Raw genomic sequence first — 24,226 nt, 5'->3', positions numbered from 1 at the left:
ATAGTTAGAAGAACTACTTAAATAGGTTGACAGCGGAGAAGAATTAAAATGAAAAAGTATGTTCTAAAATTTTAAAAAGAAAAAAAAATGTATCTTTAAAGTAAGAGAGGGATGTTGCTTGAGTGTGATATACCTGATGAGTCGCTCCCAGGCGCCTGGTACCTGGAAGAGCAGAGGCTGATGCCCAGCAGTAAATATGGGATGGAGCAGAAAGGACCCAAATGAAGACTCACTATTCACGATGTTGCGTCAGAGGACCATGGAGACCTCTGTGAGATGCCTGATGGAGCAAAGATGATTATTGAGGTATCAGATAAAGGTACGCAGAAGTAAATGTGTGTTTGAATTGCTCTCAGAACGACTTCCCCCGGAGGAGGAAGGGTTAGACTAAAACTTTGATGCCTAATGATGTGTTTATTACAACATATCAGCCTATTATGGTGTCATTGTGACATTGTAGGCATCATACAGAAAAAAAGTGTTGTATAGCTCTTGCCATGTCCTTTCATATCATATATTACTTGATTTGGTCTTGAAATGTTTCTTCAAGGTCAACTTTGAACTTCAGTGCTTATATGATGGTGAAGGTCAAATGTTTCGCCAACCTAGGGAGTCATGTCCTTCAGGGCCTAGTATATTGTTTGAGTTTTGAACACAACCCATAAAAATGTGTGGGTAATGTAAAGTTTTTACTGCTTTTCACAATTTGTGTGAACTTGATATCATGTTCACCCAAATTAAATAAGCTTGAACTGAAAATGAAAATGAAAGCTGTCGACCAAAGACTGCTAATAAACAGACAGACGGACAAATTTTGTCTGTTTCTCCTTCGAAGGAAGGACATCAAGTGCGCTAAAATTGAATAACGATTGTATAGCTTATATTTTAAAACTCCAGCAAGCAAAATATTAATGTACAGTAGGGCTGCTTTTCCACATTGGAAATTTTAGGTCATAGACTTGATCATGTAAAATCACATAACTACTTTTGGCCACACTGATTACATACTTTATACTTTTCCATTCTGTTTTTTAACTACACGACACTGCCCCTCTATTTGACAGTGGGAATCATGATGGATGTAGACAGACCCAAAAATGCTCTACTTACCTGGGATCCTGCCCCCAACAGCCAGGCATCCACTCGTTCCATGTTTCTGTTGGAAAGGCAAGAAGTTGGTTCTGACTTTAACTCTCAGAGATCTTCATCTCAGCTGATGTCACCAGTGACAGAGTAAAATGTAACATGTAAAGACTTACCCAGTGACTGGGAAAGCAGAAGGGAAGTGGTGAGGGAAACTGCCAAGAAGGTACTTACTGTATCCTCTGGATGGAGTAAAGAGGAGATGGTGATGCCATTAGGAGAGGAAAATATTCAAAAGATGTTGGCAAAGAAAGAGTGGAATCATTCGTGTGATGAAGAAAGTGGGGAGGAGTAGTGGGAGGCTAGGCATATGGCAAAAAGAAAGAAGTGCCAAAGGCAAACAGTTACAGTGACTCATACACAAGGCTGGTCACTAAGGAAAAACAAAAACACTATATCGATTGGCTGGACAGAAAGATCATGCCAGAAAGGATGAGCAGCAGAGAATTAGTAAGGAGGAAGTATGGACACTGAAGAGTGGCAGTGGGTTCATATGACATACTTGTGGAGCTTTGGGGATGTCTGGCAAAGAATGTAGCTGATTTTTTCCAACTGTGCTTCTTTGTGGATCTATAGAAAACATATGATAGGGTGCCAAAGGAGGAACTGTGGTACTGCATGATGAAGTCAGGAGTGGAGAGCTGAAAATGCTTAGATTTTCATTGGGACAGGATTACAAATGAGAACATCAGAGGAAAAGCTCAGCTTGAGTGATTTGAAGATAAAGTGAGGCAAGGCTGACATGGTTTGAACATGTGCAGAGGAGGGATAATTAGAAAAAGGATGGTGAATATGAAGCTGGCAGGCAGGTAGACAAGAGTAAAACCTTGTCTACCTGATCCAATGTGGTGGAGGAATAAAACTGCTTTAGTGCTTCGAATTACTCTGTGCATACAGTTAAAATCCTGGTGCACAGATCTGCACTGTTCTTTTCAGCAACAACCCTTTGTTCTGTATTACTGCACATCTACCTGATAAATCTGACTCCCAGTGCTTTATTGAAACTTCAAGGATGTACTAGTTCATTCAGCTTACAATCAATAGCAGTTTCAAGGTTTTTGAAATGTGTAAAGCTGAGCAGTAGAGTGATGTGCTTTTGACTTACTGTATTACAGAAAATAAAGACAATTAGAATCCTTTGAGAAATCAATGAGGCTTTTAAAGAGTCACATCCAGTAAAAAGCAATCTACTTGACAAAGTTAAAGTTCAGGATGGTCAGTGGTAACCCTGACACATAAAAAGCATGGAAATATGTGAATTCACCAGCATTTCACTGATGTTAGCATAATGGTGAAAGGAAAGCCCCAACCACGCCTTCCTAATGTGGGAGTCAACCAGTAGGACCACTCCCTCCATGATCATGACCATGAAGATCATGATCATCACCATCTAACAGGATACCAGTCATTAAATTATTAAGAACCTTATGTTAACGACTAATTCGGATTCAGTAATGTTCCTACATGAAGAGCAAGGATTTGGTGGAATTTAGGCAGGGTGCGTGAAGGTCTGGCTGTGAAAATGGAAAAATGTCTGTAAAATGACAAATGTGACCTTGACTTTGGGTGAAGACCTAACAGGTGATCACAGTGTATAAGTTAAATTCTGAACAATCATGTAAAAGGACTATTCATGCTTTGCTATGGCTTTGCTATTCATTGAAGGTTGTATTTAACTAACTTTAAAACCTCATAACGACCAGATTTTTCTATTATGTACTGATCCTTAAACCCTTGGAAAAGAGGGTGTGTTTTCTTTTTATCGTGACTCAGAATCTGGGCAAAGTCAATTTACAAATACGATTTAATTGGTTTCACTGATATGCTATCAGGAACCAAAAGGTTTGGGAACTGGAAGCCCCAGCTCAGCACTTCTGCGGCCAGCAGAAATCAAAGCAAAGTCATAAAGTTTAACTGAGATGGTTTCAGTGAATAAGTGAGCAACACAGAGTACCTGGAACACACTGTACCCTTGAAGAGACAACAATATCTTTAACTTCTCTAATAAAATGTAAAAAAAACGATTGCCCTTTAACCAAAGGACTTTGATGTTCCTCACAAAATCAACATGTGCACTTCCTGTTCTTTGGAATCTGCAGTGAGGAGGAAGGCTTGGCTCACCGGCTGGCCTGTGGGGGTTGTTGGAAGTGTTTCTAGTACACTTATGACTCTTTGTAGCTACTCAACCATGTTTAGTAAAGGTGGTGGTAGTGCTGGTTTTGGTGGCAGTTGTAAAAGTACAAAGAAACAAAGAGCGAAGGGGAGGGGGAAAAATGGAAAATCTAAGAAATTAGCAACACTTTGCCCATTAAAATACTCTGTGCTCTTGAACAAAATGGTCTCTAACCTCTCAGCAAATTATTAGAAAAATGTCCTAATATGTTACTTTTTTATTTGTGACACATAGCTTGTACCAAACTAAGGACTGTAGAAAGGTGGAAATGAATCACAGGTCCTATATCTGCTGAAGCTTCAGGGAAATCCCCCCCACCCCCCCACCCCCACCCCCATCCTGAATCAGTATTTTTACTGCTAACAAAACAGAGAAACCTACGAGAAAAGTGTTTACAAAAGACACTAACATGCAGGCAGCCTCAGTGTACAACAGACGTTCTTTATTGTGACACACACTGATAAATATATATTTATATTAATAATGTAAGATTGCATAAGATGGTAATGAAAAACGCACATCCTCCAAGCCTATGTCATGTTGGCTCAGTAGTATGTCTCTAGCTCCACCCAACCTAGAAATCAAATGAGACACAATTAGTGTGATGTTTCATGTCAAATGTGGTAAATGGACTGGTTCTTGTATAGCGCTTTTCTACTCTTCTGAGCACTCAAAGCGCTTTACACAACTTGTGCATTCGCACACCCACAAATGTGAGAGTTTAGATACTTCCTTTTGTCTTTTACAGACAAATCCAACGAAAAATTCTAATAAAAATTATAGAGTGGCCAACTTATCTAATTTTTATCTGTCTTTACTTTATTTTGCTTATGTTTACTGACAGTTATTGGGGAAAAAATTGACTTGACTGGGGATTATAAAGAAGATAAACTGCAGCCATGATTTTGGTGATGATGCTATTAGGAGCTCTACCCTTCAGGGACATGTGAGGGTGTGTCAGTTTGGTCTCAGGGTTGCTTATGAGAGGATATCATGAGCGAGGCCATTAATATTCACCCTGGGATGAAGTCATATGACCCTAGAAGAGCTAGAGGTTTGTGTATTTGGGTTTTATATTATTAGATTTACATCCTGTACAATTCTGAACTGAAGTCTGATCATCAGGACACAGTTTATTTTCATTTCTTGGAATAATCAACATTTTTCACCTTTCACTCTTAATACTTTTTGCTGTTCTGGTGTTCAGTTTGTGGTTTCTCAAACCCTTTAGATAAAATGTAAAAAAAGTATGACCTTTGCATTCCCCTACACTAATATTTAAAATGCAGAGTTTACAGGCAAAAATGTGTCCTACGTGTGTCAGAAAGTAAAACAAAGAGCTGGGAAGGTCTTACCTCCTGGGGTGCGTCTGAGGATATATTTTCTGACTTCATCATAGATGAAGATGAGGAAGGAGTAGGGAACGGAACAGAACCACCACATTGGCCTAAGGTAAGGATGGACAGACAAAGATTCAATTTCAAATGACAAAAAAAAAAAACCCACACAAAAGCTTGCTTCTCAACATCTTGGAAATTCTTATGTCAGGTTCTGTAAAAGCACATGAAAAGCTTTGATGGTGAACATTATGCTGTAGACAACCAGATGTTAAAATGAATTTATGAGGTGAGGAAGCAAAACGACGCATCTAAAAAATCTAAAAACAGAAGGTACTCACTGCTACAGGTCAGTAAGAACAGACTAGAGACCAAATGATATATCAGTGGGGTCGATATATCAGCTTAAATAACAGTATCAGGATATATAACAGTTGATTAAAAAAAAAAAGTAAGGAAGACATGGGGAGAAAAAAGCCTTCAGTCATTTTATGACCATTGATGTTGCAAGTTTGCCTACCAGAGGGCACTCTGCAACTTCCCTGTTGGCAACACATATTTGAAACGGCACAAACACAAAACCCAGCTAACCCGAACAAAGTTGGACAGAGCATAAACAAGCAATCCACGACAAAGAAAGACTGTTTTAAAACCTCATTGTCACATCAAGGACTCATATATAACTACATATAACAAATAACAGGGAAAGCTGTTCATATTTTCTGTCTGAAAGAAAAAAATTGGCCAGTATCAGTTCTGAAATCACCAAATATTTGTGTCAGTATTGATCTTAAAATTCCTGTTACTGGTCACGTCTAGAAGAGACCATACGGACATGATCCCTTTCAATGTCATAATGCACACATAGAAAACTTATGATATACTGCACAACATTTAAAGAACACCCACAGGAAAAGTAAACAAATTAATGCAAATGTTTTATGGTCCTCTTGGATATTCTTTGGCAAGATTGTATGAATTTCTGAGCCGATGAGCCTAAAAGTGTCTTAACTTTTTTCTTTTTAGAGGAGAGCAACCCATATCGCAGCTTGTGCGCTTTACTACAAAGTGGAAATGACAGTAATAAACATATTTTATTTTATATTAACAACGCTAAAACTCCATTTAACAAAATACAAGGACATGATCGTCTTTGCATAAATGAAGATGGCAAACTAGGCAGCCACAAAAACATGGGTGAAATAGCAAAACTTTGCAATATGAATATATTTGTATTTGTATTTTTACTCAGTTGTATATAGTATTTGTATTTGTATTCTATTTTTATCTTATTGTATATTTATTTTATTTTATTCTACTGTATATAGTATTTTATTTTATTCTATTCTGTACAGTTGTGTACTGTATTTATTCTTATTGTATTCTAATTTTTGCCTCATAACTTTTGCACTGTCCACTTCCTGCTGTGACAAAACAAATTTCCCACGTGTGGGACTAATAAAGGTTATCTTATCTTATCTTATATAGCGATTTCTCTAAAGTAGCCAAATAATGCTGAGTGTTTTGGTTCATTTGTATAATTACAGTGTAGAAAATTATAGTGTAAACCTATCAGATTGTTTTTACTCACTTCATAGGGTACATTCTGATGGCAATGTCCATGCCTGGGCAGTATGACAGGAAGGCAGCCAGAGCCATCTCCTCAAAGATGCCAAAGATGAGAACGTAGTTCCTGTGAAATAAATAAATGTAAGAATCAATAAAACAGCAGAGACTAATCTCGTTAAAACTGGACTTATTTGCCGGTTTATTTGGAAAATGGCGGTTCCAAAGTCTGTTGTTATTGGAGATCTCATGTATATCTGTGCATACATACTTCATTCCTTGTTTCACAATGGAGTTGGTCCTGGTTTTACAGATGAGCAGATCGGCCACCTGGACGATCACAATACTTGTGAAGAAAGCTGTGTGGCAGGTAAACTCGACGATCTTTCTGCGCTCGTACGTCTGGGGGACAAAAGCTAAATTAACACTGAATCACTGAAACACACACGTTTTACAATTCTCACAGTCTGGAGTAAAGTTAGTAACATTACTGTGACTGACCCACTCCTGTCCATAGCTGTCTTCCAGGTCATTTAGATATCTGTTATCCCAGAACACTCTGATTCCCACCAGATCTTTGGGGAGGAATCCATTCTCAGACAGGATGACAAAATAAGTGAAAAAGCCACCTAAGGCCTGCATCATACCTAAAAGAAGCAAAAACATCAAAGAATGCTTATCAGACAGGGTTTCAACTTTTACTAATGACAAATATAAATAACAACTGTGGCTGCCTCTTCATAAAGAAAGCAGTAGCAAATATGACATGTCAATGTAATACTCTGCAAATCCATGGTGAATGAAAATTAAACACATTAATTGTTTGAAACAATGCCGCACGTTTAACCTATTAACAAATTAAATAATGATCAGATTTGCCTGAAAAAAACTGACGGATTCCGTTTTTAATGCCTGCAAACAAAAAATCTTTCAATTTAATAAAGTAATATGCATTTAAATTAATGATTGCATTCAATCTATAAGCAATAACTTCCTCACCAAATGACGGTACCCATTTTGGATATGATATTTAAAGGTGTTTTAGTGTCTGCAGTATAAACAAAATCCAGCAGGGGGCAGTAGAGGAAGGCTTAAAACAGCACAAAAGTATTAAAAACAGATTTGATATAGCTAAAGGTTAAACAGTGAACGATGTGTTACCAATTTGCCCATAGGCCATACTGATGAGTCTCTCATTCACCAGCTTGTCTGTTTGGGCATTTCTAGGCTGCCTCTTCATGATGTCACTTTCAGCCTGTTCATAGGCCAGGGAGATGGCAGGGACCTGTCATGGCACAAGAAAAGAAAAAGAAAAAACAAATTATCCACCCATAAATGCATTATCTTCCGCTTGAGCTTCTGTGTAGAACAGATTCAGTAAGCTGGAGAGGAAATGCCCCCTCATTAACAAAGAGATCTTCTTTTAGCCTGCAAAAAGAGATTGTTGATCTAAGAAAAACCCAGGACATCTTCCTATCCATCTCTGATGAAGGAAAACAGCAAAAATCGCAGTTTTCTTTTCAGCACTGTACCCAACTTACTTAAGTATAAATAACTTTATTAATTTCTTCATAAGTAATATTTGAACTATTTAAAAAACAACATTTAATAACAATGTCACAAACATATCATTACTCACAGTAAGCTTTAATACTACTGATATTTATTTAGATTCTCTCCCTACGATTGATCTGGTTAAGGTAATAATTAGTACTTCTAAATAGTCAGTGTAGACCACATTACACCACAGAAACAGCTTCAGTGATACTGCTGGTATTAAAGGTACTGTGCTACAGTAGTTTGAATCCTTTCCATCCAATGGACTACAGTTTCTTCATGTAAGATGGAGAGTCCTCTTCTCACACTAAGGTTAATTATGGAGTTCCACAGGGTTCCCTGCTAGGACCAATTCTGTTTACATTATACATGCTTCCCTTTTACATTGACTTTTACTGCTATGTGGATAATACCAAACTTTATTTATCTAAGAGGCCAGATAACACAACAATTAGTTAAACGTGTTTAACAGAATGTGCTAAAGCTAAAACAGCGTGGATGATTCTTCCTTCTAAAATCATTGTTTTTGTGACTGTTGTTGTGATTTTGTTCTACATAGATTGAATTAAACTGAATTGAACAGAATCAGGCAAAATCTCACCATGTCAGTTCCCAGGTCAATACAGAGGATGGTGACAGTTCCCAGGGCAAGAGGGATGTCAAAAAGCACGAAGAAGAGGAATGGCGACATCTCTGGGATTTTACTGGTCAGAGTGTAGGCGATGGACTTCTTCAAGTTATCAAAGATCAGACGGCCTGAAAAAGGAATTCAGCAGCTGCTGCGAAGCTTTGTATTTTATGGAATTTTACTTTTTTTCCAAGTCTTGATATAGATGTTACCTTCTTCCACTCCAGTTAAAATGGAGGCAAAGTTATCGTCTAGCAGGATCATGTCAGCAGCCTGTTTGGAGACATCAGATCCAGCGATGCCCATAGCAACACCGATGTCAGCTTTCTTCAGAGCTGGAGAGTCGTTCACACCATCACCTGTCACGGCCACAATGGCTCCCTGGAAGAAAGCATTTTTTTATATACATTTTAAACAAAACAATGTTGAAACTGTGTGTGTGAGAATCCCCACTCCCGCCACCCCTGATGCTCACCTGTCTCTGGCATCCTTCCACGATGATCAGTTTCTGCTGAGGGGAGGTCCTGGCAAATACAATTTCAGTGTGGTGCTTCAGCACATCATCAAGCTGCTCTGGGGTCATTTCTTTCAGCTCACTACCATGGATGACGCAGGCCTTAGCTTCCCTGTAGATTAGATTGCAGTAGTGTTAGTACAGAGGTGTTTCGCTGATTTTTTTTTTTGTGCAATTCTGCATGCTTTTTTTTCTTTTTTCTTTTTTAATGCGCATTGTATTCTGCGTCCTGATTGGCTGTAGACCATTTTCAATCAACCTCGTGCAGTGTCTCCTGCACAGTACAGATTGCGTTCAACTTGTCAAATTTACATAAATCTTCGCTTGCAGTGTGACTCTGAAGTGCTGCACTGTATGTTTGTAAGTTTTCTCCCCAACAAACACAACAATGTCGACGAAGCATCATCACCTGCGGGTGCCTTCAGTTTCATTCTATAATACTGCACTTATTTTTCTACAAGGTTTGAACTTTGAGAGTATTTAAACAAGAGAGAAAAGTGTAAAAATCTTGATGCCTGTCTGAAAAAAGTGTGTAGTTAGGGGTTTTACAGCCTTAAAACATTTATAATAATTGCAAAAAATAAACTTGGCTACTTCGCGGATTTCACTTATCGCAGGTTATTTTTAGAACGTAACTCCCACAATAAATGAGGGACAACTGGATGACAGTAGTGTGGCTCAGGAGGTAGAGGAGTTCATTCGCTAATTGGAAGGTTGCTGGCTCGTGTGTCAATGTGCATGAATAAATGGATAAATGTTGCATGTTGTACAAAGTACTTCAAGTACTCAAGTAGAGCAGGAAAGCACTATATAAGAATCATCTATTAATGAACAGCAGCTGTAGTCCAACATCCTGTGTCCAAGCACAGACTATGTTAAGGATATTAGAAAAAGATAATGATGGGGGAAAGAAAATAACATCAGCCTCAGCAAAAGTTGATGATGGAACATTCAGCAAAAAGCTACATTTACAACATATTCTACTTGTTGTCTTCCCATTGCAGATAATGAATCACATGTGTTGCATTTATTAGGTATTATTTGCACTTGAGTTACGAAGATGACTACTGATTCAGGATTATAGTATAGTATAGTCTTGTACTGCTGATGAAGAAACAGGAAAGCCAGTAGCTAAGAACCATATCAAGATTATTTTTTCTTGCACAAATTAATGGTAAAAGCCTTTTAGGCTCTGCAGATGTCAAAACCTTCATTAGCCAAACTTGATTTAATTTGAACAGCTGCCTCTTATGCTCACAAAATGTTCAAAGCTAGCTAAATAAATCTTGATAAGAAAACTAACCTAGGGTTGACCTCTGAAACTGGAATATTTAAGCGGGCAGCAATGTCTTCAACAGTCTCATTGCCTTCTGAGATGATACCCACACCTCTAGCAATAGCCTTGGCTGTAATTGGATGGTCACCTGTGACCATGATGACCTGAGAAAGAAAAGATAAGAAAAATATTTAACTTGAAGTTTTGACCACAGTTTGAAAAAAGAGAAAGTTTAAAATCTGTTGTTTCAAAAAAGTTAGCATACCTTGATTCCAGCACTCCTGCATTTACTCACAGCATCGGGCACAGCAGCACGAGGAGGGTCAATCATGGACATGAGGCCAATAAAGCACAGGTTTTCAGTGGGGAAGTTCATATCATCAGCATCAAAAGCAAAGCCTTCTGGGAACTGGTCATCAGAGAGGTTATAGTGGCAGAAACCTGAAAAAGACACACAGAAAGTACTTGTTAGATTAAATTTTCTCCAGTAAACAAACAGTTCATAAATGCTGATATAAAAAGAAGTGAAGCTGTACCCAAAACTCTCTCTCCAAGGCCTCCCAACTCAAGATAGGCACTATTAAAAGAATCTTTCAGCTGAGCGTCCAGAGGCTGCTCTTTGCCCTGGATCACGATGGTGGAGCAGCGGTCCAAAATCCTCTCTGGAGCTCCTTTCATCACCAGCAAATGCTTGGTTTCGCCAGGGGTGTTGTTTTTATGGATGGAGAGCTGTGGGGCAACAGAAAGCCTTGATTTAAACGCAAAGTTTTCAGGTCTCAAAAATTAGGCCCTCATTAGGCGTTCTACATTTGCAAGGGTAATCTTGAGTGTGACTTGAATTTCACCATCTAGCAGTGAGTGCAAGCATTGGTGGAGATGTCACTGTGCCTGCCGATTATTTGTGACCACATAGAATTGTTCATGGAGACTTTACATTGCAATGTCCCAAGTATATATGTGAACCAGGCACTGCACTTCAAAGAAGTATACTACTGTGCATTTCCACAACAACATACCGTCAAGGTTTATTGCCTTAAACTGTACTCCTGCCAGCAAAGGATGACTCCACTGATAACAACAAGAAGTCAGACTGTATAGGTATTTTTGAGAAAATTGGCTTACTGGACTTTTGATTTAAACACAAAGCTTTGAAACAGAAGTTCACAAACCAAAGCATGTACAATGTATTTTTGAGATTTGTCACTCTGTATGGATGATTTACCTGGTATTTGTTTGTGGAATTAAAGGGGATCTCAGCAATTTTGGGGTATTTTTCTCTCATGTCACAAACAGATCCACAGCACAGCTCGATACACTTCAGCAAGGCAGCTTCTGATGCATCACCAGCCACATGTCTCTGTGGATTTTTAGAAAAAGACAGAGTTGGTAAAATGGATTCACAAGTTACATCCTATGCCTTATTTAAAATACCAAAGCTTTTACTTGCCAACCACAAGAGCCTTAAGAAATGAAAGTTTATCACCTTCAAAACAGGAACTTTGTTCTGTTCAGCCAGGAAGACGGCCCGGTTGCAGAGTCCGGCGATTCTGGACAGAGCAGCCCAGGTGGCAGAGCTCCTGTCAAAAGAGGTACCGCTCTGGTTCTCAGTGGTGTCGGCCTCATGGATCTGGTTGTCAAACCACATGTGGGCCACGGTCATTCTGTTCTGGGTCAGGGTGCCGGTCTTGTCAGAGCAAATGGTGGAGGTGGAGCCCAGAGTCTCGACAGCTTCCAAGTTCTTCACCAGGCAGTTCTTCTTGGCCATGCGCTTAGCAGTCAGAGTCAGACACACCTACAGACAAAACGTAAGTTTTCAAAACTATGACAACTGCAGACAGTAAGACATAAGCTATCTGCAGAGAATGTCATTTGACACCAAAACTCACAGTGACAGTAGCCAAGAGACCTTCTGGCACGTTGGCGACAATGATACCAATGAGGAAGATAATACCCTCCAGCCAGTTATATCCAAGGATGACGGAGAGGATGAAGAAAGAAACACCCAAGAACACGGCCACTCCAGTGATGATGTGGATAAAATGTTCGATCTCAATGGCAATGGGAGTTTTTCCAGCTTCAAGACTGGAAGCCAGGGTGGCGATACGGCCCATGATAGTATTATCTCCAGTGTTGATGACGATTCCTCTGGCTGTGCCTGAAAATTGAAGAGACACAGAGTCCACAGAACAATGGATGATTTCATTCTTCCTTGTTATCCTTCTTATTTTGTGGATTACCAGCAAGCATCACTAAACTACTGTTTCATCAAATAAAAACCACACTCAAATTGTCAACCACAAGCTGTTCATACTCTACCTTCTACACAGTTGGTGGAGAAGAAAGCAATGTTCCTGGTTTCCAGTGGGTTTTCATTGGAAAATTCTGGAGAACGAGTCTGGGGCTCTGATTCACCCGTCAGGGAGGAGTTGTCCACCTGAGAGATAACAAACAAAATCAAACGAAGATCAGTGAGGGGATCAGTGACATGAAAACACAGAATTAAATATTTTTGTAAAAAATAATAATAATAAACTTAAGAAACAAATGGGAACAGTTTATGATATGATCAAAGAAAAGCTACTTAGAATGAAGACCACCACATCCAATCAACATAGCTAGTAACTTCTCAGATTTACTAGTGGGATACATAAAAATGTTGAACAGTTGAGCAATCAGCTTGCATGCACAAGATTAGCTAATCTAAATGGACTGAGGGCTGAGCTTGACTCTGTCGCCGGCCATAACTAAACTATGTCTAAAACTAACTAAACATCACAGCATGTCTTCTTCTCATTTAAATAAATAAATAAATAATAGTAGATATCAAACACATGCTCTACAAAAATGTTTGCTGGCATAAAGAGTATTTGAGATACAGACCTTGCAGCCGTGAGCAGAGATGATTCTCAGATCAGCAGGGATCCGGTCTCCTCCTTTCACCTCCACTAAATCTCCAAGCACCACCTCCTCAGTGTTGATGCTTTTCTTCTCTCCGTCACGGATAACCAGGGCTTGCTATGAAATCAAAGATTTTAGGAATTTTTGATTAACCCGGTTTGAATTTAATGCCAACACCAAAATTTCAGATGATAAAATGTATCATCAGTGCAGAACTTTTCCCTTAAGACTGTGCAAAAATACTGCAGTTTCTTAATTCATATAAGCTGTAAATATGTTGAATTTACATTAGTTTTCCTTTCAGTGTCTCACCTGTGGGACCATGTTCTTAAAGGAATCCATAATCCTGGAGCTCTTGGCCTCTTGGTAGTAGGAGAAGCAAGCCGTGATCATGACCACAACAGAAAGGACGATACCTAGGTACAACTACATGAAGAGACACGAGAGAGTTAGGTGATCCTTAATGGCGACTTATGTTGTGATTTGGCGCTATATAAATAAAATTGAATTGAATTGAATTGAATTAATGGTCACAATAACAATTTAGATAAAGACTCGCTTACGTTATCACTTGCAGGTTCATCTTCTGAGGCAGCCTGGATACTATAAGCCACAAAGCAGAGGAAGGCACCAATCCACAGCAGCATGCAGAAACCACCAAACAGCTGGAAACCAGGGGAAATAACATTTAACCTTTGGTGGTTGTACTTACTTTTTTTTGCATTTATAATGTGTGAGTTAAAACACAGGTTTGTGGTTTTCATGGTGAGGATGTTGGACTCCTACCTGTTTGCAGAACTTGACCCATTCGGGTGTTGTGGGAGGAGGTGTGAGGGCGTTGGGGCCATCTCGGGCCAGGATCTCTTTTGCTCTGGAGGAGGAGAGACCCTAAAAACAGTGTCTCAGTTACCCCAGAAGTTCAAAAGACTTGTCTGTACATGTGTAGTACAGTATAGTTACATCCTACAACAGTAATATTGTAGTATATTTACTGGTTCCTGTCACCCTCTTAATTTTGCCTTTCCAATGCCGTTTTTTTACTTGGCACAGCAGTGGCAAGGCAGTGGTATTTTCTCTGTAATTTTACAATTTTATGCACAAAATGAGCTAATGTTAAATTTGATGTTTGCTACAGGCCACACAAAAGCTGTCAAGGCAACAAATGACTGAAAAAACAAGAAAGTTCAAAAAGATTAAGCCTGGAGAACATATAGCAAATTATTAAGTTATTATTATTTGATTGCTTTTTAGTTGTTTAACATGCTTACCTATAAAAGAGATGTGAAAAAAATAGTGGCTCGTGTGGATTAAAAGTCTTTTAGTTTTCATTTTGTTCAAATTTGAAGAATTTGGTTTGTAAAACTAGACCAATAAAACAGAACTCCGTAACTAGATACTGCTCATAGTGGGTGAGAAACTGAGATCTTGAACATTTTATATGCTATTATTTGCATGCACACCATGATGTTTTTCAAGACTACCTGATCTTTCCTGGCCTCTGTCCTTACCATCTCAAACACTCACAAAAACAAAGACACATATTCGGAGTCCTCACCATGACTAGGTCGGTTCCATATTTTCTGTGAATCTCGTCCACGCTTAATTTGTGATCATCCTAAGGAGAGTGTGGGAGAGAAAAAGACGAAAATGTCATTTGAGGCTTAAAAAACATCCCTGTAAATTCCTCCAGAAGGACACAGGGGACAAAATGCATCTGCACTTTACACATTGCTCCATACAGAGTCATTTTAAGATAAGAATCTTTTTGTGTTTGAACACGGATTTTCACATGTTATAAACTCTTTATACTATATTGGCATACTTAAATTGTGCCAATCAAACACTTACATGAAAGATTATCCCAGAGTGGCTTCACATAATTTACGTACTCACCAGGTCAACTTCTTTTTTCAGGTCCTCCGTATCCCTATTTTTTCTACCCTTCTTGCTCCTCTTCTCTTCGTGGTCTGCGGTTGCCGCCAGTTTGTAATCATCTTTCATTTTCTGTTATGAACAAAGTGTCACAAAAGGGAGTTCTGAATACGACTAAAATCGAAGGTGATTTTAAAGCAGAAAGTTGCATGAAACTAAATTATTAATTATTGTCAACAATTAAAGAATAATATATTGTTAACTGATATGCTGTTAAATATTAGAACAGCAAATTCAAATTCAAATAGATCATTTTAGAATATGTTTTAAGTTTCTAAAGCTGTAAAGAAATTAATGTATGTTTTCACAGTGTCACAAAATAGGGTTTTAAATAAAACTGATACAACATGAAACATGCTGGAAAGTTGCCTTTCAGATTTTACATAATGAAGTAAATGTGTCATTGTTTATATAATTTCGAAAAATGTCTCTTCACAGTTGATAAAGAAGTAAAAAAAAAAGAAAGAAATTTAACAGAGATGTAAGCTAATGTGTAAGTAAGAATATTCAACCCTGAGCAATCCAAAACTGTCGAGCTCAGTCCAAACTTACTGTCACTCCCATGGTTGCAGTGCAGTCTGACAGCAGTCAGTTCAGTTAATCAGTCTAACCTTCCTACTCCACCTCCCTCTTTCAGTCCAGTTGTCTCCTGCGTCTTCCACTCTGCCCTGAACATAGGTGGCTTAATTTCAGCTTACTTTTATACCTGTGGAGGAGGAGCTTAGAGGAAGGAAGCGTGGAGGTTAAACTCAATAGGTCATGGGTTGGGGGAGGTATTATGATTAAACTCCTCCAACACTCAAATTTTTTGCTTCAGTCACTGCCAAGGGTACCCGTCAGCTGTGTCCAGAAGCCCAACAGCTAACCACGCTTGGTTGGACTCCTTCAGCTTGATGGCTCCCTTCAGCTTTGGTGCCACTACTCAGTGCAGATATCTCGGCAATAGAGCTACCACAATTGATCAGTCAACTTCGATAACCCTTCATCCTTGTCATCCTTGCGTTGCTGGAAGGGGAAGTTAAAGATCTAACAAACAAGGATCCTCTGCCAGACATGCACAATGAACCCTCCCTATACATTTGGGCACAGCAAACCTCACTGCGAATCTGGTCATACAATTACAAAACCAATCATCAGCGACCTAGCGTGTTCTAGGTGCCTTGATGAACACAGCTATGCTCGAAAATTGACCCTGATATCCCTCATCAAACCAAGATGTTCTCTTCCTGTTCGCAAAGAAAGGGCTGCCCTTGATGTCTGACTGGTCGGAGTACATGGAGTTACAGGATATGTTTGCTGTAAACGTGTGAATCAATGTAAGCATGTTATCATCTCATTAAGCAAGGTTAGGATGGGTGTAAAGATAGAAAGAAAGAAACGGCAAAGAAGAGATATACTGTCAAACAAAAAAAGGGTGAGGGAGAAAACCTAGAAAAGAAACACGGAAACTGTCTGAAATAAATGTGAGAGAAGAGATGAAGGAGAGGGTTATTTGCCATTTGCCTTGGGAAACCCCATGAGGCAAAAATATATCTCTAATTGATTAGGATTTTTCACCATTTATGGAAGGAACAGGTTTTTAGAAATGAAAAAAAAAAAGAAAAAAATTACAACTTGTAATCTTGTAAAATTCATAAATCTTTAAGGGGTAGTTTTGTCAACAAAGACCTAGCATGTAATTAAAAAACACTTTTGACCCTGATGTCCCTCATCAAATCAATGTATCCTCTTCTTGTTTAGGAAGGAAGGGCTGTCCTTGAAGTTTTTATGGGTGCAGAGCAGGGAGTTGCTGGATATGTTTGCTGTAAACGTATAACTTTGTGTTATCAACCCACAGAGCAAAGTGAGGATCGTTGTGAAGATGCAAAGAATGGAGCGACAAAGATGAGGTAAAATGTAAAACAAAAGGCGCAGGAGGAAAACATGGAAACTGTCTGAAATAAATATGAGAGAAAGGTAAATGATGAATGAGATGGTTCAAATTTAAGTACGAGGTCCAAAGCACACTTCTGTACATATTAATATATATTACAAAAACACAAAATGGTTCAGTCCATCCCACGCTTGACTCACTTTTATAGCACAACTGATTTATTCTGCCTAGGCGAGCGCTAATGCACACTGTGAGTCATGTCTTTCTACAAGAAAGCAAAATCAAATAATTACAAGAAAGAAAAGAGAGGGGCAGAAAGCAGTTCCTAAGAAACGCTGTTTCCAAAGAAAGGTGAGCTGAGCACAACAAGCATTTTACGATGTTAACCCAGAGAGTTTGAAAAAGTAGGAGATCTTACTTTACTTGAATTGACACACAGTGAGCTCATATACTGCCAACAGCAGCTATTCTCAGCAGTCTTTTATTTCGATGCGAGTATCAACGAGAATCTTGGCAGTATTAACGCCTGTTCAATTTGGGGGGGTTTCTTTCTTTTTTAAATTGTAAGATAAAGACCCTACAATAATAGACAGGAGCAACATCAAGAAGCCCCTTTTCAGCACTTTGTTTTTTCAGGATTTATATGTTGGACCAATGAGTTTGTGAGGTAAGAAAGCCACGTGGAAGTTGATAAAATAGCATTTTTAACATCACTGTGATTTTTTTCTTCTGTAAAAATGTAATGTTGCTAAGTGTCAATGAAATACGCCTCCATACACAGGCACATAAACATTTTCAGGCTCACTTCTATGCTTATGTTTGTTAACTGAGGAAAACTGACAGAGATTGTAATGCATTTTGACTGGACCAAGATATGGTATTTACTGTTTTGTTTTGTTTTTTAAAATCCAGCTAAGCTTGGATACTTATTTAATATTTCAAAATTTCAGTCATCTGTATTATTATATAATTTTGTATGTTTTGCCTGATGATCTAGTTTGATCCCTGCCGTAGCACCACATGGGTTGAAAAAGGTATGAGGCTGTGAGTATGGAAAATGAAGGTTATTCTGAGGTTACTGCAGATAAACATTTATTATTTGTGAATAAATCACATATCTAGTGACGTCTTCTGGTGTTTATTGAGGAGTATTGTAGCCTAAGCATTGCAATTTAACATCCTATCCAACACTTCCCGCCCCCCATCCCCCGCCCCCACTCCAACTCAACAACCTGATCATAAAGGAAGGACTGTCCTTGATGTACGGCGGAGCTGGATATGTTTGCTGTAAACGAGCAACCGTGTGTTGTCACCCCATTAAGCTAAGTGAGGAGGGGTATAAAGATGCAAAGAGAGAGAGAGAACAAAGTGAGTGGATCATATAAAACTAAAGAGGCAGGAGAAAAACATGGAAAATCTCGGAAATTAATGTAACAAATGTAAAAATAAATAAATAAATAAATAAATAAATAAAATAATAAAAAGATGTAAATGACAGTACACATCATTTCCATTTAAAGAGCATTACTGTTTAACTTTTATAAATATACTTGTAGTATAAATGTCTATGATGCTATGGGTATTTTGAAGACACAATCATGGGCGATCGTGGCTCAAAGAGTTGGCAGTTCGTCCTGTAACCGGAAGGTGGCCGGTTCAAGCCCCGGCTCGGACAGTCTCGGTCGTTGTGTCCTTGGGCAAGACACTTCACCTACCGCCTACTGGTGATGGCCAGAGGGACTGATAGCACGATATGGCAGCCTTGCTTCTGTCAGTCTGCCCCAGGGCAGCTGTGACTACAACTGTAGCTGTCTCCACCAGTGTGGGAGTGAATGAATAGTGGAATTGTAAAGCACTTTGAGGGCCCCAAAAAGCACTATATAAATGCATTATTATATTTCCCTGTTCCCTAGCACAATAATGACATTATTTAAATCAGTTGTGTGACTGAATTTTGATTTAACCAAAGTGTGCTGAGAAAAGTTTGAATGTGAGATATAATGCTTTTAATCTTCTTAATTAATTTTTTTTACATTTAACATCACATTTTTTTTAAATAGAGTAATTGTGCAGTAAGGTCAACATATCACTTTATCTCAGAACTGGACAAGTAAGTAGAATTTATTTTTCTTAGCACTCTAGACACTGGCAACAGCAGCAAAGAGACCCTTTCGGTTCTGTTTCATTTATTGCTATAGTAAACAGTGACAAACAGACAAACTGAAAAGTTTCAGATTTGGAAACACACCATTTAGCAGTGAGTCATTCCCGTCAACTTCCTTTCAACAGTCGTGCAGTGTTTAGGTAATTTGAGTCAGGACTTTAAGACTGGATAGCGGTGTTTGTTCGGAAAACGTTTCTCAAAAAAAGCCATGCTAGTAACTGCCCTTCACACTAATACTGCCTTTATTTCCCTGAAAGAATGAAACCATCACTGCTCACTGCCTGCATTAAAAGGTCACTTCTAAAAAAATTCCCAGGTGGTGCAGTGCTTAGCACTATCGCCTTACAGCAGGAAAATTGGGCTTTGGTGTGGATCAGTTGATTTCATGGTTTACAAATAAAACGTAGGCTTTTTAATGGGCAGTAATAACAAACATTTTAATATTTTTTTCGTTTGGTTTTTAGTGAAGTTGTATTCACTCTATGCACGTTTTTTCTTTTAGATTGAAGGACCCCCCGGCAATAAATGCTTACATAGAGTAAAACTGGTTTCCTTGATTTCAAACTACGTTGACTGACATCCTGTTAAGGGCCCCTCGGTCTTATTCAATTTTCTTCAACTAATAAGAATGAAACCCAATCTCAGGGCAAACATAAGGACAGTGCTTTTGATTTTTAGTTCATTTAACAGCTGCAAGGAGTTCAATGTCAAAGGCATAAGTAGCCTTAAATGTATTATTGTAAGAGTCCTCCAAAGGACTATCGGAAAAAAATGAATAAACTGTTCACTAATCAGTGTTTGATGGAGTAAACCTACCTTAAAATGTCCCAAAACATGGATTTTTCATAATTGTACTTCAGAGATGTTTTGTAGTAGAGTCAGTCAGCACCATCACAATGGGATCCCAGCTCTGTGACCTGTAATCAAAGTCAAATATCTGCAATCACAGTTTTGCAAAGTTTGGGAGAAACACTTCAAATAAAGAGATAGACTAGATACTTGCTGTCAACACCAAATTCAAATATGCCACAGAAGGGGACAATTTATAGCCGCATAATTACTAGCAGTCACAGGGGGAAATAAAAATACAAAAACTGGCAAGATGGATTTGGTGACTGACTGTTCAACTTGGATTTTTCATATCTTTATATCTTTTGTTAAGGTGATGAAAGGTCATGGATCAAGTGTAGAAAGCCACTTTGTCTTTCCTGGGGGAATATCACCGCACTTCCTCAGGAATCACAAACTTGATGTGAATTTCTGTGAAATGCCAATTATTATTCTTAATTGTGAAACAATACAGTTATACAGGGAGAGAGAGAGAGAGAGAGAGAGAGAGAGATTACAACGACAGTGTTTACTTAAATGGCAGTTTAGTGATAACCTCTGTGCTGCAAGACCTGGCAAATAAAGAAATCACTGAAATAGAACCTATCTGACAAACGGAAGCAGGCAAAAAGATCTCAAAAAGCAACCTGTAATCTAAAGAAACATCTGAGAAACAAATTAATTGATGTCTATTTGCATTGAAACGATTACAAAGCCATTTCTAAGGCTTTTGGACTTCAGTGAACCACAGTTCATTATTATTATTATATATTATAATATATTATTATATTATTCATTATTCAGAAAGGTCACCTCTGAATGGCTAAAGAAAAAAAAAAACTAATCAAAATGAAGGTTCTGGAATGGTCTAGTCAGTCCAGAGTCAATTCCTAATTAGCACTCAACTTATGTCTAGTGTAGAACTCTCTAATTTTAAAATTTTGCCTTATAGCATTAGGGTTATATCAACACACCATTCAGAGCGACTGATCCGATTTCTAGATATTTACAAAACAAGACAAGCGTGTATGACTTGTGCTCTTTAAATGATTTCCAAGAGTGAGTGTGTCATAGAGGAGGGATATGTGCATTACACAGAAATCTTAAAGACAAAAAAGGTGGTGACAACACAGAGTAAACAAATGAGCCATGAAAGAGAGACCTAGAAGGCACTTTTATGTTAACCACAGCATGAGAACAATGCAACAACGATCTGCATTGTTGTTGATTAATGCAAATTTACTATACAATATTTATATAGTATGTATCACACAATTTTCCTTTTATTACTTTCTTTTTTTGTGTAAATGGACTCCTCAGTGAGCTACAGCACCAAGAATGTTTGCTCAAAATACCCCTCACCAAACTATAAAACAAGAGTTAATCAACTCAACAATCAGTAGTTCCTCTTTGGCAGCTGCACTAAGTCTTTTGAAAATGTTAAACATTTGCACACCCTTCGTTCTCCTTTCAATGATTTAAGCATTAAAATGTGTTGTTAGTTTTAAAGCAAAATTAAATTTAATTAAATATCTGGATTCATCTACAGTGCTACAGTACGCATTTATTAGACTACCTGTCATTAAAACAAGAAAACACAAATATTTTAGAACCAAAAATTATATTGTTAATAGTTAGACAAATACCAAGCTGATCTAAAGATTGTAAACACAGTGCACTTGTCTGAGGAGTCAGTCATGCATAAGGTCATTCTTACCAGCAGCTGAATGACCTAATGCTTGAAAACATTTTTGGGGTTATCTTACTAATCAGCTTGTTTGCTACATTGTTACCTATATATACAAACTTCAGTTGCTTGTGTATATAGGACCACTTTGTGTCTTCCTTCTATATTTTATATTCCCCTTGCTATAAGAGCTGTGTAACACCCAAATTTCTCATTCGTGGGATAGTAAAGCTTTATTCTATGCTATTCTATTCTATTCTATTCTATTCCATAACATTAGTCCACTAAACCTGTTTTTCTTACCAGAAATGCAAGTAAAGTATTTAGCCTAATAAAAAAATACAACGACATTGATGTGGTTTACTATTTTTTCTGTGTTTTTATTAAATGGTAAATTTGAAAATGAGTGAATAAAAACAAATTTTTAAGTTTTAGCATTAAAAACATAATTTTGATTAAAAGCACACATCCAACCGGATAAAAATGATTTTCTTAATCACAATTACTGTTAATTTATTTACTTCTGCTATGTTGCGCGCTTCAGGTACCCCTTAAAGGATTAGTAGGTGATTATTGAATCACTGCAAGATAACAGCAAGATAACAGGGGCCGATGGCGCGATATGGCAGCCTCGCTTCTGTCAGTCTGCCCCAGGGCAGCTGTGGCTACAACTGTAGCTTGCCTCCACCAGTGTATGAATGTGAGAGTGAATGAATAGTGGTATTGTAAAGCGCTTTGGGTGCCTTGAAAAGCGCTATATAAATCCAATCCATTATTATTATTATTATTATATCATGTCTAATAAAATGGAATAGCATTTAGCTGCTGCTATATTTTAAAGCTCCAGTAGGCAAAAGTTTAATGTAAAGTACAACTGCTTTACCACATGAAAAATCTATTCATTTAATTACATTTTCTAAATGATCTCTGAGTTATGAAGTTCACTGCAACTTGTCAGCTGAATTGCATCTGCTGACACAGTGTGTGGTAAAAAGAAGAAACTCTCTGAAGCAGCTTTTAGGTTTATTTGAAAAGGAATAGCTTAATAAATGTAAATATGCCAATATAGTACATTTATTTTTAAACTTGTAGGTACTATTGTTCATAAGGCCCAACAGGGTGAGAATGCAGCATCGGCATGAAGGGGAAGAACAACGACACTCTGATTCTGGGCCAGTGATTATTAATTTTATTTTTTTTGCATTGTATTGCTTGTTTGTTTTCTGCTTGGGATTTAAATAAAAATGTAATGTTTCAGTGTAATTTTGACACGCTGAAGTAAAGACAAGATATTTTCTGTTGATTCAAAATTTAGGAACATCTGTATTATTACTAAAACTATAACTCTTGTAACGCTTTTTTATTTAGTAAATTAACTTTTTGCATGGATCTTTGCAAAGAAAACAAACACTAATCATTTTATAACCACTTATACATTTTAATGAATACAGTTAAGATTTTGTGACATTTTTTGTTTGCCACCGGTTTAAAGATTCTGTTAAATTACATTACTACCAGTGGTGCTGTAACAGCACAAGTTTCAAGGATTAAGCTGTAACCACACTGTCAATCAGACTTTTCAAGCCACACTTATTACATTCTTTGTTCTTTCTTCCTTCCAGAGACATGAAAGTGCCCCTATTTGTCCTGTGGAAGTCAAAATACATCCACTTACCCGTGTTCCCACTCCCAACAGCTAGACCTTGGACCACTACATCCGATCTCTCGGAGACTTGAGGTCTGGGTAAACAGCACACTGGAAAGTCGAATTGCACTTATAAATAAATAGTTGACATAATTCCTTATTTTTAAAAAACCTGCTAGTTTATGTCGATGTAGTGTTAAAATGATTTTGAAAACAAAGTTTCTGAACGTCACGTAATAGCCATGTAGTTATAAAGTTGTAGGAAAATACTGTCATGAACCACGAGTAATGAATAAACTGCATAATCTAAACTGAGCTTGAAGGACAAATACAGTTTTGTATTACAATTTATTTTGTAAATACTGATACACTGATCTGTGCTAATATTTACAATAAGAAACCACAGTTTTGTATTACCAGGAGCACACTGGGAGCTTCCATCTCACAAATCTAGCTTCCAGCGCTTTGCTGTTATTTATAAAATTCATTCATCATTTCTTGCAACATAAAGAAAACATTCTTTCTTAACTCATATTTTTACTTCCCAGGTTGAAGATTCCCAGCTGCCTCCAAAGAGGCGAGATTGTCTAAAGAGAAGATGCTCCACTGAGTTGTCTGCGACAATGGTCAGAACCTGGATAGTGCATCATGATGGAGGTGTTTAATACAACAGAACTGAACATGGCACTGATTGGTGATCCATTAAACTCCATAACATAGGTGATATTTATTTTTCATTTACCGTGTGTTTCTTTGGAATTTGTTTATTATATCTTCTTTTATGCTTTTCTTTTTTACAGCTTATGTCCAAAGATTTAAACAGTTTGTCCTCATTGGCAGTACTTTAGCAAAAGTCTATGACCTGTTTGCCTAAATTATTATCATTATTATTAGTATTCTTTTTTATCAAAGAAGGCAAAGAACATCCAGTCACATGACAATACAACTACTAACTTCATGCTCATTACCCATGCATGGTTCAGTTGAAATAAACTCCAGAAAACT

General features: G+C 37.8%; 1 protein-coding gene across 1 annotated transcript; it reads right to left on the bottom strand.

The window, feature by feature from the left end:
* Positions 1-3,861: 3,861 nt before the first annotated feature.
* On the bottom strand, positions 3,862-15,588 carry LOC146608278 (sodium/potassium-transporting ATPase subunit alpha-1-like). Its single transcript, XM_085349028.1, has 23 exons — positions 15,577-15,588; positions 14,986-15,096; positions 14,648-14,707; positions 13,879-13,980; positions 13,656-13,757; positions 13,405-13,518; positions 13,075-13,209; positions 12,511-12,628; positions 12,081-12,349; positions 11,678-11,986; positions 11,417-11,551; positions 10,731-10,923; positions 10,460-10,635; positions 10,222-10,358; positions 8,880-9,030; positions 8,617-8,785; positions 8,378-8,532; positions 7,381-7,504; positions 6,721-6,866; positions 6,491-6,621; positions 6,245-6,346; positions 4,672-4,763; positions 3,862-3,890 (listed from the first exon to the last, which is right to left on the bottom strand). The coding sequence occupies exons 1-23, from the start codon at positions 15,586-15,588 to the stop codon at positions 3,862-3,864; spliced, it is 3,072 nt and encodes a 1,023-aa protein (XP_085205154.1).
* Between the last annotated feature and the right edge of the window lie 8,638 nt (positions 15,589-24,226).

The sequence above is a fragment of the Diplotaxodon limnothrissa genome, linkage group LG23 (assembly GCF_057381915.1).
Source record: "Diplotaxodon limnothrissa isolate DT_005_m linkage group LG23, D_limnothrissa_male_GT1.1, whole genome shotgun sequence".
Taxonomy (NCBI): Eukaryota; Metazoa; Chordata; class Actinopteri; order Cichliformes; family Cichlidae; genus Diplotaxodon; species Diplotaxodon limnothrissa.
The sequence above is the reverse complement of the archived record's forward strand: the minus strand, read 5'-3'. Positions and strand labels throughout refer to the sequence as shown.

Coding starts and splice junctions, on each gene's coding strand:
- LOC146608278 (XM_085349028.1), bottom strand. Junction 13,519..13,655: donor ATGAACCTGCAAGTGATAAC/GTAAGCGAGTCT, acceptor CTCTTCATGTAG/TTGTACCTAGGTATCGTCCT. Junction 8,786..8,879: donor TGGAAGGATGCCAGAGACAG/GTGAGCATCAGG, acceptor GCTTTCTTCCAG/GGAGCCATTGTGGCCGTGAC.